The 17,935-nt window shown below is 40.7% G+C and overlaps 1 protein-coding gene across 1 annotated transcript in view; it reads left to right on the forward strand.

The window, feature by feature from the left end:
- The window catches only part of LOC111873897 (membrane-bound alkaline phosphatase), a 16,241-nt gene extending 855 nt beyond the window's left edge, over positions 1-15,386 (forward strand). The window contains exons 3-10 of the mRNA XM_023868966.2: positions 2,191-2,411; positions 3,577-3,750; positions 5,821-6,012; positions 10,124-10,325; positions 12,128-12,262; positions 12,727-12,918; positions 14,460-14,582; positions 15,095-15,386. Coding sequence (XP_023724734.1) covers positions 2,191-2,411; positions 3,577-3,750; positions 5,821-6,012; positions 10,124-10,325; positions 12,128-12,262; positions 12,727-12,918; positions 14,460-14,582; positions 15,095-15,297 — 1,442 coding nt within the window. The 3' untranslated portion in view covers positions 15,298-15,386. The remainder of the gene's footprint in view (positions 1-2,190; positions 2,412-3,576; positions 3,751-5,820; positions 6,013-10,123; positions 10,326-12,127; positions 12,263-12,726; positions 12,919-14,459; positions 14,583-15,094) is intronic.
- Positions 15,387-17,935: the final 2,549 nt, after the last annotated feature.

Consider the following 17,935-nt stretch of genomic DNA (forward strand, 5'->3'; position numbering starts at 1 on the left):
TGCGGATAGAGGGTGTCAAGTGGTCAGCGCAACCAATCCCCAAGGCCGTTAATTTCGGTTTTCTAGACCGGAGCCGCTATTTCGTTGAAATAGATCCTTAATTATCCTCACGAGGCTGAATGGACCCAGTTCCAGACCCACTACTTCTCAGAAAATCTGGTAGCGCCGGGAATCGAANCGTAAGTTATGCAGTATATCACGAACGATCGAAAGTCTTTTGTTTCAGTATATCGTACCTATCTTGTGAGTACTGATTTTTATGCGAATATGTGTAGTGTAATATGTTATATAAGAGAAATAGTTTAAACTCTATTATTTCTATGTATAGATCGTGTTAGATGGCGTTAAACTTCGGCCTCGACGTATCATTCGATTATATGTATGACTAGAAAGGAGCACAGAACAAAACACGTGGAACTAATAGTAGAAAGCATATATTTAATAATTGATGATGAAGTTGTCGACAACAGCCCTGACAGAGCCCAAACGTCCACCCACGAGACAACACGGAGATTCTCCATGTACCATATGACAACAACATCTCGATGACAGTCGCGCTACACCCAACTTGCAGCCTGAATAAATGGGAGATAACACATGTGAATATACAAGATTTCATAACAACATACCCACCTAGGTAGGAACCAGACCAGAGAGACCAGTATACTAGCGAAATAACTAATATATACATATATTTAATCTTAATTTTGACCATATTTTAACCTTCAACTAGATATACAGTAATTTAATTAATTATTTCTAATACCAACATAATTGGACTAAAAGTAAATAATACCAAGAGTTTTGTTACCAAGCATAATATCACAAGTTATACAGCCATATCCACAGTACGGGTCCGTATGAAAGAACAGATTCAACACCTAAGCACAAAGATTACACCTGATGATGACCTAATAAAGGTCGAAACGTGTCATATTTTAAGGTTTAATATTTTAATGTAAATTATCTATATTTATATATTTTTATAAGAAACTGTTGTGTCGACGGATGTCAAAAAAATACTCGAAGTACATCACACGAAGCTGGATGCAACACATGAAGATAAATTGTGGAAGGTTGCTACATTATAAATACTCATATTTTTAACTTTAGTGGAATAAACTCTCTAAAATAATTTTCTATCAGATTGCTCGTAAGATCAGACACGGTATTTCAATACAAATAACGAAATTTAAAACTGAAAAGTCGTAAAAATTCTTTCTGAAATTACTTTGCCTAGTGAGCATTTATCAATATTTTATCATCATAATTCATTTTACAGAGTACACAATACTTTAACGGGAGTATTATAACTTAAATACTGAAAAGTGTGAATCATGCAATTAGTGCTCAACTGAAATATACAGTTTTGATCCTTAAATATTCACTCATCTTCATTCATTGAGGGGCAGCTGGCTGTATAGGGAGTTCCATGGATGAATGTTGAAAATATAATTGAGAGCTTTTCGCTTACATTAAATTAGATAATATTGCCAGCCCAGTTACCACCAACCCTTCAAGCAACACGCTGTATCTTGTGTTCAGTTAACAGATCAACACTGCTCAGCGAGGGAGTAGTTAGTTTTGGCGTAAAGAAAATAATAAAAATAAAGTAAACGTATCTCTGTAACAGGCCATGGAGGCCCCATGGGGTTGTAAGATGTTGAAGCTCCCACATTTTCTAGGCAATCGGCTCACAGATGGCGGTGAGCTTGTCAGCCTTATGCGCCGGCCGCCCTTTACCCCCAAGAATATTCCTAGTACTCATTTCTGTTAGAGGCTGAGTCGACCCCAGGACCATAGTGCGGCTGGAAGGATTAGGTCAATTGAAAAAATCCACCTCATCGGGATTCGATCCTGCGACCTTCCGGCTTGTAGCACAGTGCCTCAACCAACTACGTTACTGCATGCCCCTAAAGAAAACAATAAATGAGACACATATTGGAAAACAATTTGNTTTCGCCTGCGGATTTCTTAAAATTTTCCTTCTACCCTTAAGATGGAGGCGATACGTTCCTCCGAAACGTCGGTTAACACCACATATACACGGTGCCAAATCCCAGAAGACTGCGTTCTTCAAGACTCAACTTAGTAGTCACCCTTTTTCTCCAGCTAGTTTTCCCAAAATCATGCCCTTCAGTTCCTTAACCAAAATGTTATGGGTTATATATATTATTTTTCTTATTTGAGATGCTGCGTACTGGCGCCACCAAGCACAGAGCACTCTGCGTGAGAAGCTGGCAAAACCGCTTCTGACAGGAAGAGCGAGGAACGTGATCATGTTTTTAGGAGACGGACTTTCTATTCCAACCTTGGCCGCTGCTAGAACGTACCTTGGCCAGTCACAGGGACAAACGGGCGAGGAAACAGTCCTTTCCTTCGAAGCATTCCCCCACACAGGTCTCTCAAAGGTGAGAAATTTGAAAAATTCAAATAACTGAGCGTAATAAACAAATACTGCACAAATAACTTTAACAACACACTCCTCTTACTTTGGGAGTCGACATAACTCGGTATAGCGACGAAGTACGGCCTGAAAGACCTATGTTAAATTCCCAGTAGGGACAAATTTTTCATCTTCTATGGTGTCCAGACCGGCACTGGGGCCCACCCAGGTCCGGCTGTAAAGCGGCCGGGGCGTGAATCTGGTCAGTCACCTACTTCCAGTGCCGAGGTCAAGAATGCTGCAGATATATCTCTACACCCCATACGCCTTCATGGCATAGCGCTTAATTAATCAAGCACAGGGAACAGTTCATTCATTTTAATTTCAGTTACTTCACAACGAAGTTAGTACAGCGCTCTCCTCGTTTTTTAAGAGAAGTTTTGAAGCGAAGAGTTCAGTCTTCTGAGATATAATACGGTGTATTCGTTTGAAAGTCAGCCAGCATTTCCGAGGAACACGTCGCCTCAATCTTCAGCGCTGAAGAACAATCCAAATAACAAGCCTGCTTGAAGAAGGTACTAAGTTTCACCAGACTACAAAACATTACGTCCCAGAAGATAGAACTCTTCATAACGACCCCTGTGAGAACTCCAAACCCTGCAAATTTTGAGATATGTTTGCTCATGTGACGTAATGTTCTCACAGGGGTGAAGATTCAGATGTTGGTACTCTGGGTACAGAGAACGTGCAGTATGGCAGGTGGTTCGCAGCCTTCACGGTATGTTGAAAACGGTGGCAGAGGTGGTGTTCCTTCGAAGCTTTGGTAACCATTTACCACATTACAAGATACCCAAACCCAGAGAAACAAGATCTAAACGTATTCTTGCCGTTAGATTTTATGAATCAAGATATTCTCCGAGACTGTGTTCTGTAGAGAATTGTGTGGGATAAATTACAAATATGATGGGTTCGTGCGTTACATAAATTATTGTCACGTTGTGTGACGTACTTGAAGGAAAAGAATACACAGAACTGAGAAGATATTACACCTGTAACATCATTCCATGATACTTTCTCTTGCCAATTTACAGATTTGAGCTTTTCGCAAACTAATTATAACTCTGTAACTATTTTCCGTGCCATTCGTGAAGGTTCCCATACTGTAATGTCAGATTTAATTTCGTTCGCAGACCTACTGTGTGGACAGTCAAGTTGCAGACTCTGCGTGCAGCGCCACGGCCTACCTGAGTGGCATAAAGGCTAATATTGGCACCATCGGAGTGACGGGAAATGTGAAATTGAATGACTGTCCGGCCATGCTGGAAGCGGCTAACAGAGTTACTTCTATCCTGAAGTGGTCGCAGGTGAGATCATTCACATTTCATTACAATGGAATGTGGCAACATTTGGTCGATCGTTTTATTTTAATAACAGCAAAACAAAAACAAACTCCGTGGTTTCAGTCCGCAAGCGAACTGTACCGACCGAGCGACCGCTGCTTGTCGCCGAAGTTAGTGGCAACTTTTGCGGATAGAGTGTGTCGCGTGGTCAGAGCAACGAATCCCCCCGGCCGTTAATTTCGGTTTTCTAGACCTGAGCCGCTATTTCCTTGAAATATCTCATTTTTCCTCACGAGACTTAGTGGACCCCGTTCCAGATCCACTACTTCTCAGAAAATCTGGCAAGTCCGGGAATCGAACCCGGACCTTAGGATCTGTAACCAGAAACTTTGACCACTATACCACAGAGGCGGTCCTTTTAATAATAGCTTCCAAAGTAATTCAAAATAATTTAATTCGGAGAAGTTCATGGAGGTAGGCCTAGGCCCACTGGGACTGTAGTGCCTAGGAAAAGAAAAAGTAATTCAATTAAGTTCGTTTACAAAGTGTCTGGCAACAACTATAAGCCAATTAAAAGTAAGCACTGGAGAAAGAAAATACATTAATAGAGAAGATGTGAACAAACACTGAAATAATATTAATATATATATATTTTTTTCACGATCTTAAGTGAATAGACACGGTGTTCGGATTGGTAATTGGACTTATTGGATTCTTACAAACCGTAACTACAATTAATTGTATAGTTATCACTAATTCATACACTCTACAATTTACTACATTACAGTTAATTCTCAGTCTGTTGTGTTTTTACCAGTCGTTGCTTGGCAACGGCTCTCGAAGCCGTAGATTCATCAGCTTCCGGGATCACGTACTTACTGGCCGGCAACTGTCTCACAACTCTGTAAACCCAATGGTGTTCTCGTTAAAGAGCCTTCTCACGGACCGTATAGAAAACACCGTTTCCAACATTTCCTATATTGTTGCGTATGTAGACTTTGCCAAGATATGTTTAGTTAGCCGTTGCATCGCAACGGCATTCTCATTTTAGCTCCACTATTCTGGTCTTTTCAGCCATCACGTTAAAGTATATCTAACATATATATTGTTTATAAATAGCCAACTTACCAAAAAGAGCTGCGCCCTTCTTGAGAAGCCGCCAGGTGTGCAGATACTCAAGGATTTCCCAACATTTTATGGAAACTGAAGGTTCAGTACCATCTTCAAAATAGTCCTCCACTGGTTCCTATATTCAGAACCCATCCTCTCTCTCACTCTCTCTCTCTAAGGTCCATTTTAATGCTGTCCTTCCGTCTATGTCTAGTTCTTCTTGTCGGTCTCTTTCCTTATGACTTTCCCACCAAAACCATACAAGCATTCCTCTTTGCCACCATGCATACTACTTTCCCTGCAATATTTATGAATAATATCCATTTCTAAATGTATATTTGACGTAAAGCGGTAGGAAAACAGAACTTCGAACGAATGGGCTTATTTTGTAAACCAACATCTATCATAGAAATTACAGGCTCTAGAGAATGCCTATCTATTTTCATTTTCCATTCAAATAAGGGGCACGAGGTAGCGTAGTTAGTTGAGGCACTATGCTACAAGCCGGAAGATCGTGTGTTTGATTCCCGACGTCAGTGGACTTTTTAATTGACTTAATCCTTCCAGCCGCACTATGGCCCTGGGATCGACTCAGCCTGTAACAGAAATGAGTACCACGGGTCTTCCTGGTGGTAAATTGGGGCCAGAGCCTAAGGCTGACAACCTCACCGCCACCTGTAAGCTGATTTTCTAGAATATATGGAAGCCTAGACGTCTCACATTCAACAACGTCTCCATTTAATCACACTAAAAGTATCTGGCGAAAAGTAGGCATAATAAATTATGGAGCTACACATTGTGAAATTTCCTGCGGCCTCCATGACATCGCCCTTGAAACAAAATATTCTTCTTTTCACTTTATTCTCCTATATCCCTAATCTATGCTCTTTTCATAATGAGAAACAATATTTTTCACACCCATACAGAACCATGGGTAAAGTTCCTCTACTGCAAACCCGTCTGTAAATACATGATTTGTTGCAGGACGCTGGTAAGTCTACGGGAGTGGTGACAACGACGCGCATCACGCATGCGTCACCCGCCGGTGCTTATTCTCAGACCGCCAACAGGAACTGGGAGAACGATGCTGAAGTCAAGAACTCCGGCCAGGACCCAAACAAGTGCGACGATATCGCGAAACAACTAATCACCAGTCTCCCCGGCAGAAATATAAAGGTACTGTAGGGATAGCTCAGTCGGTATGGCGACGGCCTACGAGCTGGAAGGTCGGGGTTAGTTTCTTAGGAGGCCAACGGATTCATAGTGCCCAGACCGATTCTGTAACTCACCCAGTCTCCTACACAAATGGTACACAGAATTCTTTCCTCAGGTGTGAAGCGGCTGGAACGTGAAGCTTACCACTCACCTCCGTCTAATACAGAGTCAAAGAATGCTGGAACTATACCACCACTCCTCCAAAAGTTGTTATATCATAGTACTGAATTAATTAGGCATATGAACAAATTAACCTTTATCGTGACTGAAGGCTTCATCAAGAGTAAGTCATATCAGTTGGCATGTCAGCGGCGTGTCAGAAAAAGCATAGGTCTCTTCTGTATCACTAATCGCCAATAGATTCCACATGCAACAACCAGTATTGTTGTTGACATTAAGTAAAATAACAACATAACTCCATCAGTACAGTTCTGCAGTTGCAATAACAGATGTAATATTTAAACTGAAGACTGCTAGTGGAAAATTCTAAAGCAAAGGTTGGAAATGTTTTCCTGCTGATATCTCATTATTTATTGAATGAAATAATTTACTGCATCATGCTTGCCAACATTATTGTCAGTCACTCATGGAGCTGATCCCTCCTTAAGAAGCCGCCAACTGTGCATCTACTCAAGAACGTACCAGCATTTTATGAAACCCGAAGGTTCATTACCGTGTTTTCAAGACCCCTCCACTGGTTCCTATCTTGAGTCAGATCAATCAAATCCATACCAACCCATCCCATATCTCTAAGATACATTTTAATATTGTCTACTTACCTACGTTTTGGTCTTCTCATTTGTCTCTTTCCTTCTGGCTTTTCCACCAATATCCTATATGAATTCTTCTCCCAATTCGTGCTACATGCTCTGTCCAGCTCATCCTCCTTGACTTTATCATTGTAATTATACTTGGACAAGAATACAAGTTATGAAGCTCCTCATTATGCAGTTTTCTCCTACCTCCTGTCACTTCATCTCTCTTCGGCCCAGATTTTCTCCTCTGCACCCTGTTCTCAAACGCCCTCAGTACTTATTTATTGTAATTTATTTACTCTAAGCAATGTATAGACAGATGAACCACAAAAAATCTATACTTAGCGTTCTTCCGCCATTTGCTTTTACTGTCCTCTTATTCGTTAAGGTGGCTTTGATATTCATGTGACTAACACCATCTTTTGGGAGAACATCACACTACACACCGTACATAACTTTTCAGTTCAAGTTTAAAGATATCCATAGATAACCTCTATTAACATTTGTATTCAATTGGCCCCCCCCCGTAGTTACACTGATATAACAGCAGTATTTCTGCTTGATGAAGGTTTGCCAACTTACTGAATTTAATTAACGTTCTGTTTTCAAAACTACTGTAACAACTTCAGTCTTCACATGACACAATTATATAACATATATAGTTACTAATTTATTATAATAAATTTATATGAGTACGACAGCTGGTGACCCGTCTGTTCTCTTCATCCGAAATTCTGTGTCGTAGAAAATATTAAGTATAAGAAACTTTTTTCCCAACTCCGTTGCTTTAGTCCGCAAGCAAACTATACGGACCGAGCGATCGCCACTTGCAGGCGAAGTTAGTGCCAACTTTAGCGGATAGAGAATGTCACGTGGTCAGCGCAAGGAATCCCCACGGCCGTGTTACGTTCAAGTAACCGCCAGGAAAACAGAAATATGTTTTGCGCGTGCGCAGTACTCATTTCTGAAACTGCTCTCTCTTGTTGTAAGATAAAGATTAATACTTATTAAAATATGTTCCATTCTTTTCGTCCAAACAGCCTGATAGACAAAACGTACACTGCCACACTTCAGAATTTAACAATTTTACATGTAGATTATAAACAATGTCGTATTTTGGGATGTGGCTCCGTGTACATCTTGTGTGAACCGAGGTTTCGGAGGAACGTTCCTCCGAAACGTCGGTTAAAATAAGATCTACACGGCGCCACATAGCAGAAGACGATATTCTTCATAGTCACTGGCGTGAAATCTCAAATCTTACATGTAGATTATAATTTATTGCAGTTTACCTCTCGGTATCCTCGAACGCAGAGCCATTTCAAATTGTACCGCCTCTCGTAATTACTGTACCCTGTTCTATAAGTTTCACCAGCAAATGCAACTGCAGTTAGCCTGTTCACATAAACATGCATACATGCATCCATATTCATATATGAGCAGCGAGTATTTTTTTTGCTTTGTGGGGGTGTGGAGTCCAACTGGGTCCACTCAGCACGGCGGTCACTGATTGGCCTATTGTACTTGCCCTGGGTGATTATGATGACGGAGAATTTGGTGGAATGAAGATTGGCAGGGGAAATCGAAGTACTCGGAGAAAACCCGCCCCAGCGTCACCTTGTCCACCACAAATCCCACTTGACTAGACCAAAAATAGGACCCGGGCCGCCACGGTGGGAAGCCAGCGACTAACCGCTTGAGCTATGGCGCGGCCTTGAACAGCGAGTAAGTTATAACAGCATTTTGGATTAATGCTTTTCTAATCCCATTCGAAGATCGGATACTCTCCCTATTTTCCTGCAGAAAATAGTGTCATTTCCTCTCAATCTGACTCGATGTAGAATAATCAATGAAACTGATATAACATCATTAAACAACATTGGGTACAAGGCAGCACAAAAAAGAAGGGAAATAAATTTGAACCCCTGGGATATTTAGGCAGTAACTTTAGGCCTATTGACTGAAATGTCACGTCTCTCTCTAACAAATTAAATAATTCCACATACCTGAGTCTCTCTCGAATTGCTCAGCTATTCAAGGAACGACCAGCATGGAATCCTAAGTTATTTTGTTCACTAAACCCGCCACTATGCCGAGCCACAGCTCAAGCGGTTAGTCCCTGGCTTCCCACCGCGACGGCCAGGGTTCGATCCCGGCTCTGGTCAAGTGGGATTTGTGGCGGAGAAAGTGGCGCTGGGGCAGGTTTTCTCTGAGTACTTCGGTTTCCCCTGCCAATCTTCATTCCACCAATTGCTCCACAATCACCCTCACCTATCATCTGGGGCTGGTACAATAGGCCAGAAGTGGCCGCAGTGCAAGGGACTTAGTCGCACCCCACTAGCAATAAAAATAATGCCACTAGTCCTTATCCTATGCCAGGTGAATCCATTAATCGATTCTGTCTTACCATCCTTTCCTAGGTCCTCCAGGAGCCTCGTTCCTACAGGTTTTTCTATCAAAATATCACTCGACCTTCTAAAACTTCTGCTGTTTAAGGGTGACCTAGCACTACTCTCATGAACGAAAGCATTCGTAAATACACATCCGAGCTTCATTCCGCTTGTGAGATTATTGGACTTAAAATTCAGCAGAAGATGTAAACGCGTTAGTTCAGGTTAATATTCTTGTATGCCTTCTCCCTGAACTACGTAACACAGGTTACTATTTTTGTTTTTCGTAAAAATTATATATTTTTTCCCTTGGCACTACAGCCCCAGTGGGCCTAGGCCTGCCTCCATGAACTTCTCCGTTCACTTCGGTCTCTAGATCTTACACATTCGGTAGGACTCCTTGGGCGGGTGATCAGCTCGTCTCAAGGCCTCTACCTGTACACAAACACAGAAAAACGCACACACACAAACTAAACATCCATGCCCTGAGTGGAATTCGAACCCACGATCCCGGTTTTCAAGCGAGCGAAGACAGTACATGCCTTAGACCGCTCGGCTACCGTGACCGGCAACAATTATATTACGATGGTGAATTCAAAGAAGGCGATATGGGCTAGACGTGTATTCTGCTTTGAAAACAAAACAAACGCGTACAGAGTTTTGGTGGGAAAACCAGAAAGAAAGAGACCGCTTTGAAGACTTAAAAACTCGGAGAGGAAGATATTAAAATTGATCTTGAATCAGATGGAAAGGTGCAGGCTGGAATCATCTGACCCAGGTTCGGGACAATGGCGAATCACTTGTACACACAGCAATTAATCTTTCGATTCCATAAAGTTCTCGGATTTGTTTTAGCTATGTGAGCAACTATTGGCTTCTGAAGGCAGACGCCACACCGTGTAGTTAGATAGTGTGAGTTTGTCACAGGTGATACTGGGAGGTGGTCGCAAAGAATTCCTGCCGACGAACGCAACAGACGAAGACGGCAAACGCGGTGCCCGAACAGACGGCCTGGATCTGATTGCCGAATGGAAATCGGATAAGAGGAGACGCAGGGCTAGTTTCCAGTACGTCTGGAACAGGGAGCAACTGCTCAGGGTTAATCCCGAGAGGAAGGACTTCGTGCTCGGTGAGTAGTCGTACAGATGTTGGTTTGTCACTGTGTGAAGAGACAACCACTTATTAAACTGTTATGTAAATGAAAAAAAAACAGTCTTCTGGGATATGGTGTCGTCTAGATGTTGTGTTAACAGACGTTTCGTAGGAACGTATCGCCTCCATCGTTCACGCTGGTTCTTCGCTTGCGGATTTTCTCTTCTTTTTTCTTCTACCCTGAAGATGGAGGCTATATGTTCCTCCGAAACGTCTGTTAGCACAATATCTAGACGACGCCATATCCCAGAAGATTATTTTCTTCATAGTCACCGCCGTGAAAACCTAAAATATTATGTAAATGTTTACTGTATTTACACAGAATATACAGACGAACTTGTGTTTGAAGACTTTAAAGTCGCTGGTTGCTGATAAGCTGGGTGAAGGTCTCTCTCCAAGTCCACGTCCAAGTCACATTGCGACTGACGGTCGGTCAGTCAGTCTGTCTGTCGAGGCTCATGGTCCGATTTTTTTTTTTGCTTTCTTTTTCCTTATATGAAAGTTACTCTCCTGTCCATTTGGGGCGCCCTCTCTGACGAGAGGTCGGGTCTGTCATTTGTCAGTCATAGTCCGTATTAATAAGTCCATTATTAGTACTTACATATATTTACAATTTAATATTAATTCCTAATTCCTTGTACATTATATACAAGGCCTCTGGCTCAGTACAGCAGATTATGCCCTATTTCTTGTAGTCTCTCTCTGGCTTATATATTAGCCCACCTTGTGTAGTCTCGCTCCGACCTTGTAGTGAACACCTGTTTCGCCTCTTTGGTTACTGCGTTCTGCTGAACCTCTTACATGCAGAGGCGATTTTTAGTCATTACATATCAGTGATAATTGTGCTGTAGGTTTTACCTAGGGATGGATTGTTTCTTCAAGGAAAGGATCTCCTAGGAGACGTGTTTATCGGGCTGTTGCTTAGCAATGGATGGTTTCTACAATGTGATTGGCTAGCACTTGAATCAATGTGCGCAGTTTCCATATAGTAATATATTCATGTAATTTCATATTTTGTTATAAACATTAACTAATACACTCATTCATTTTCACGGATTTATCTAAAAACAAGCCTCAATAACACAATATAATTGTTTATTTTTATATCATATTTATTGCTTATAATCAGATTACAGTATTGATATTTAATATACTTAGATTCAGGGAACGTTATAAAATTTTAGCAGAATGTATGAATATATGTAAATGTTGGTGCACCGTAAGATCGGACGCTGAACTGTAATTACTTACTTAACATTACTTTTAGAATCAAATAGCGACAAAGTTTGTATGGCGATAATTCTTGTGAATATCAAATATAATTATTAAAACATTACTCATATTGTAAGATTTGAGACTTTCACGGCGGTGACTATGAAGAAAGCGGTCTTCTGAGATTTGGCACCGTGTATATGTGGTGTTAACCGACGTTTCGGAGGAACGTATCGCCTCCATCTTCAGGGTAGAAGAAAAAGTATAAGAAATCTGCAAGCGACAAGACCGTGAGAACGGTAAAAGCAGACTGTGACTCTTCTACCCTGAAGATGGAGGCGATACGTTCCTCCGAAACGTCGGTTAACACCACATATACACGGTGCCAAATCTCAGAAGACCGCTTTCTTCATTACTCATATTGTTCCTTAGCGACTAAACAGCCGTTAACTTGGATCTCTTTATGCATTACAATTTATATATTCTCTCAGCAGCCACCAAATAAGTAGGTTAGGAGGGAATGTGGGAGACAGAAGGATTTATGTTAAACATTTTCCCTTCTCTTAGGTTTGTTCAATAGTGACCACTTGGAATACCATTTGTTGGCTAACACGACCAAGGAACCCACCCTCGAGGAACTTACTAGATTTTCCATCAGAATTCTAAGAAAGGAACCCAGGGGCTTCTTCCTCTTTGTCGAAGGTAAGTAAACGTTATATTTGTGTATGCAGAACGCACAGTGCATTGACTTTGTTATCAGACACCATTGCAGTAGTATGCTTATTGAGTTCTTCGCAGATCTTAAGTAAATTAAGACAAAAAAAAAAAGAAGAAGAAAAAAAAGAAAACCTAAGTTGCCAGCATGTCTGCCATTAAGCCGTGTAGTACGATAGAAGTCACCTGACGTTTCGGGGGACGTACGACCCGTGTCTTCAGGCCATAAGAAATAGGAAGCAAGTAGCAAGCCCTCAGCTTCAGGATTGCTTTGTTTACTCTTTGATCCTGAAGATGGATGCAATACGTTCTTCCTAAACGTCAGTGAACTTTTACCGGACTATACGGCATCACACCCTAGTAGGCAGTATACTTCATAATCACGCTTTGAGAATCTCAGATACGTTGATAATTTTATTTATTATCTAGCATAATATCGCCATTTAAAACAGGTGGACGTATTGATCACGGCCACCACGACACGAAAGCACATTTAGCCCTGGATGAAACAGTGGAATTTGCGAAAGCCATAAAGGCAGCAACAGACATGACGCGTGAAGAGGAAACCCTGATTGTCGTCACAGCCGACCATGCACATACCCTGAGCATCAGTGGTTACCCCGCTCGCGGAAACGACATCTTCGGTAAGTGTGACTACAGATTAGAAAGTCACCCCATTTCTTGCAACTTCTGCTCGTAATGTGTCAGACAGGTACACGGAGAAAGGGGTACGACTTTTCTCCGCGACTTTGGTAACATTCTGCGGAACCATATACTGTCATAACCCACATCACTACAATGTATGTAATGCCTACAGCAAATTACAGTTTCTCCGAATATACACGCCATCAAAAATGGAAATCCCTTTTCAGCAAAGATGAAAACTGTAATGCCTACTGAACCATAGGTACCTCTCGCTGTTGCTTAGTGGTGTTGTACGTAACTATTGTAGCACATAAGGTGACGACTCATAAGAAGCTTTATCAATAATATTTTATCTTCCTTCCTACAAAATGGATCCTGTATTGGCATTCTATATATCTTAGTACACAGATTTCCACTCGATATGCCACATTTTAACTCCTTCCGATTTTTCCAGTAATTTATTTTATATATTGGACAAACTTTTAATTAGGATTAAAAATTACAATATATGCTGCAAGGCTTCCAAGATGAGTTTGTAAAATTCTGGATCTATTTTATAGTTGAAATTTGAAATGTCAGAGGAAACGTTGATATCCTTCCCGATTTAGCAATTTTTTAAATCGCGTGCTCAGAATAATTGTCGAAATCTAGGTTTCGGAGTCAGCTGGCTGTTGAGCAATTAATGTCAGCGTATTATTGGCAGTTCACCTAAGGCAGCGCGTTTGAGGTAAAATACGCCTTATTGAAAACGAATTAACTTTTTCAGAGAAATACGAGCAGCCATATTTGTATAAACCATTCTTTTGGAGGGATGAGAATTATCAATAAAAAAAATGGATGCATAATATCTCAGTTGGTATATAGATTGAGCTATGAGCAGGAAAGCTGAGAAACTGGGATTAGATTCTTGCAGAGTTGTGTGGATTTAACTTTTCAGCAGATGATCCATACAGGCTCTGACATACAACCAGCTTCCTCTCCAATGAGGAAGGCTATTTCATTGGTGGCAATACGGCTGGGGCGTTAAGTTGAACACTCACTGTTACTGATGTTAAGAATCCATGGAGCTGTATTTCCCAATATATCTTCTTGGCATGATGATTAATTAAGCCCAAGAACAACTCATAAATTTTAATTGTCTTGACCGCCTCTGTGGTATAGTGGTCAGAGTTTCTGGCTCAGATTCAGAGTTCCGGTTTCGATTCCCGGAGCTACAAGATTTTCAGAGAAATAGTGGGTCTGGAACATTCAGCCTCGTGAAAATAATTGAGGAGCTATTTCAAGGAAATAGCGGCTCCGGTCTAGAAAACCGAAATTAGCGGCCGTGGGGATTAGTTGCGTTGACCACGTGACACCCTCTATTCGCTAAAGTTGGCACTAATTTCGCCGACAAGCGGGGGTCGCTCGGTCGGTATAGATCGCTTGCGGACTAAAACCACGGAGTTTGTTTGTTTAAACTGTGACATAGCTTAATGTGAGGCACAATTTTATTTCAGAACACTAGCTAAATTTTATATTTAACTCGCTCATTTTGTTTTAGGTATCTCTGGGAAATCTGATGTTGATAAACTCCCATATTCAACCATTTCTTACGCCAATGGCCCAGGATACAAACAACCGCTACCGAATGGCTCCAGGTATAACATTTCCCAGGACAACCTAGGTAGGTATACCTGACATATTTTACCTAATATTACAGTGAAATTAATCGTTTCATATCATGTTTTAAAGCAATGATATTGCCGTATTGCACTTCCTAGTACTCTATAAGTGAAGTGAGATAATTCTGGAATAAATTTTCATTTAGCTTACCGACAAACTTAAGTTACCAAATTTCAAATTATATTACTCCTTTAAACCGTTTTAATTAAAGCATAAACGTGTTAATGAGTGTTAATTGAGAATTTAAATAAATAAATTGGCAAAATAATCATGCATATCTTTTGGAATAAATTTAAATTAAAAAGTGGATTTCTTTTAGTCTTAAATTTCTTGGTGGTACTGACAAAGAAAGACGTTAAATTTTTACGTAAATTCTGAGGTCTACGCAAATTGCGCAGCCGCTGTAGAACAGTACAAACACAAACACAGATCGTGTGTTCGTTGCTTGGTGTTACGCATGTAGAACATTTTACTATAGACACTCCGTGATGTGGTTTTGTGTTATTTTCACAGCGGATGTTAATTACAAGTTCCCAGCAACGTTGCCTCTGAGTAGCGAGACCCATGGAGGAGATGACGTCGCAGTGTTTGCCAGAGGGCCTTGGAGTCATCTGTATGCGGGCACATTTGAGCAGAACTTCATTCCCCACGTCATGGCCTACGCCTCTTGTGTTGGCAATGGGCGAACAGTATGCGACGTGTACAGGCCTTATTAATAAAGTATTATTCTTGTTCCACGATAGTAAGCAAGGTGTGTTGAACATAATGTTCTATGTAAAAATTATCCTAAATATGAACTACATGATACACAATAATACATTTTGTTTATATACCCATAACTAACTAAGGCAGCGTCTACACGAGCGCACAAAATACGTTCGTTGTAACGAACGTCGTGACGTCCGTTGTAGAAATAAACAAAAGAAGCAAATGCTACGTTTTCTTCTGGCACCATTGCAGACCAAAAACTACGCACCGCATTCAGCAACTGTGCGGTGTCCTCAGCAGCGTCCTCAGCAAAGTACGTACGTTACAATAGACGCATTTTGTGCGCTTGTGTAGACGCTGCCCAACTAACTCTATGAAGCTTGAGCACTTCTTGAGAAGCTGCCAGTTGTGCAACTACTCAAGAATTTCCGAATATTTTATGGAGCCTGAAGATTCATTTAATATCGTGTTTACTGGTACCTATCCTGAGCAGATTAATCCAGTCCACACCATCCTATTTGACCTCTCTAAGATCGATTTTAATATTATCCACCCACCTACGTCTCGGTCTACTTAATGGTCTCTTTCCTTCTGACTTTCATAAAAATATCCTATGTGCATTCTTCTTAATACCCACTCCCTGTCCATCTCAATCTCCTTAACTTACTCATTCTAATTATACTTAGGGAAGAGTACAAGTTATGAAGCTCCTCATTATGTAGTTTTCTCGAACCTCCTGTCGTTTTATCTCTCTTCGGTCCAAATATTCTCAACATCCTGTTCTCAAACATCCTCAGTCTATGTTCCTCCTTTAACGACAGAGACCAAGTTTCAGACCCATACAGAACCACGGGCAAAATTATAATTCTGTATATTCCAATATTTACGTTTTTAGACAGCAGACGAGAAGGCAAGATATTCCGTACCGAATGTTGGCCAGCTTTACCAAATTCGATCTCCTTTCAATTTCTTCCAGAATCGGGCTTTCATTTGTTGTTTCCAGATATTTGAACTCTTCCACATTTTCAAAGCACCTATTAGCTATCTTTATGCCACGATTTGCCCTACATTTTGGTGACGAGACAGCAACATATACTTAGTTTTCTCTGCGTTTATATCTAGAACAAACCCCTTACTATGGTCAGTTAAGGTTTGTGTGTTTTCTTCGTGGTTTTTAGAATCATAATGAAGATAATGCTTGTATTAAAACATATAATTAGTTGTACTGTTAATTATTTTCTTTAAAAATATTCAACAAAAACAAAATGTAACAAAATTTCCACCACTTTCACAAAATCACATTACTCACCCTTAGGAGCGCCACTTTGTCCACCACAAATTCCACTTGACCAGACCCGGGATCGAACCGGGGCCGCCGTGGGGAGAAGCCTGCGCCTAATCCCTTGAGCTATGGCGCGGGCCCATAACAGTAGCTAACTCAGGGTGTTCAAACCACATATTAAATACAGGACATACATAAGTGAGTATAACTAGCGCCATGAAAATATTGAAAATAGAGGGGGGAAAAAAAGTAAAACATCTCAACACACTGGAGAAATTATATATATATAAGCCAAGTAAAAACGGATTGCGGTTGAACGTCATATACATCGATACACGTAACCCAGTATGCAAAGTAATACAAGATTTAAACAACAGATAGCGACCAAAACACATTATAAAAGGGAACCCGTTTAACCCAGCGGACCATTCAGGAACAAGACACGCAACGAAAAACATGACAGGGAGGCCCAGAACGCAGCAACCACAGTGAGTACACAAGTGAATAACCACACCATACGTAAAGCACTTCACTTACATGAATTCTAATAGAAAATTGACACGCGTTACAGACACGCTCACACGCATCAGAGGGGTTGCGTATGCATCAGCAACAAGTGAAAGCAGCCATTTCCTCATTATATATATTTTTAATACCCGATGATGGCCATGTTGGCCGAAACATGTAGTGTATTTTAGAAACTTAAACTTTTAAAATTGAAATTGTGATAAATTTTTTAGAACACAGTGTTGCACGTAAGTCGGTGAATGATCGACGCAAGTTCTGTTTCCAGGCTGAATACTGTAGGACAACACCACCACTACGCTTTCCACGTGACACTTATTTATTCACAATATTGTCGTAATAGTGGAATTTCAGTCCCCATGCGTCTTGCATAAAATATGTGTGCACACAACGCAAAATTAAAGTATAAAATTTACTCAGATTAATCATACTTAAGACCGAACTTCGTGATCGAAAGCTTAAGGCTCATACATAGTTTTATTCAAGAAGTCCTGGATTCAAATCTGTGTCTGTCTTATGATTTATGTTCGTGTGGTTTCCCCACTCTCTCCAGGCCAATGACGGAAGAGTACCACAAATTAGACCGTATCTATTTTCTTTAGTAATATCTCTAAATAATTATTCACAAATCGCTGTTTCATTCGCCGCTACATATTCTGAATGCGTTGAGAAATAAACCGTAAGTAATATAAATACGTACAAGTAAGAAATCGCATAGATATATTAAAAGTATTATCATTTACATAGTGTTAGTGAACTTGTTAACTTTTACTCTTCTCCAAGTACGTATAATTAGAATGATCAAGTCAAGGAGGATGAGGTGGGTAAGGAACGTAGCA

The sequence above is a fragment of the Cryptotermes secundus genome, unplaced genomic scaffold, assembly GCF_002891405.2.
Source record: "Cryptotermes secundus unplaced genomic scaffold, Csec_1.0 scaffold597, whole genome shotgun sequence".
NCBI classification, from domain to species: Eukaryota; Metazoa; Arthropoda; class Insecta; order Blattodea; family Kalotermitidae; genus Cryptotermes; species Cryptotermes secundus.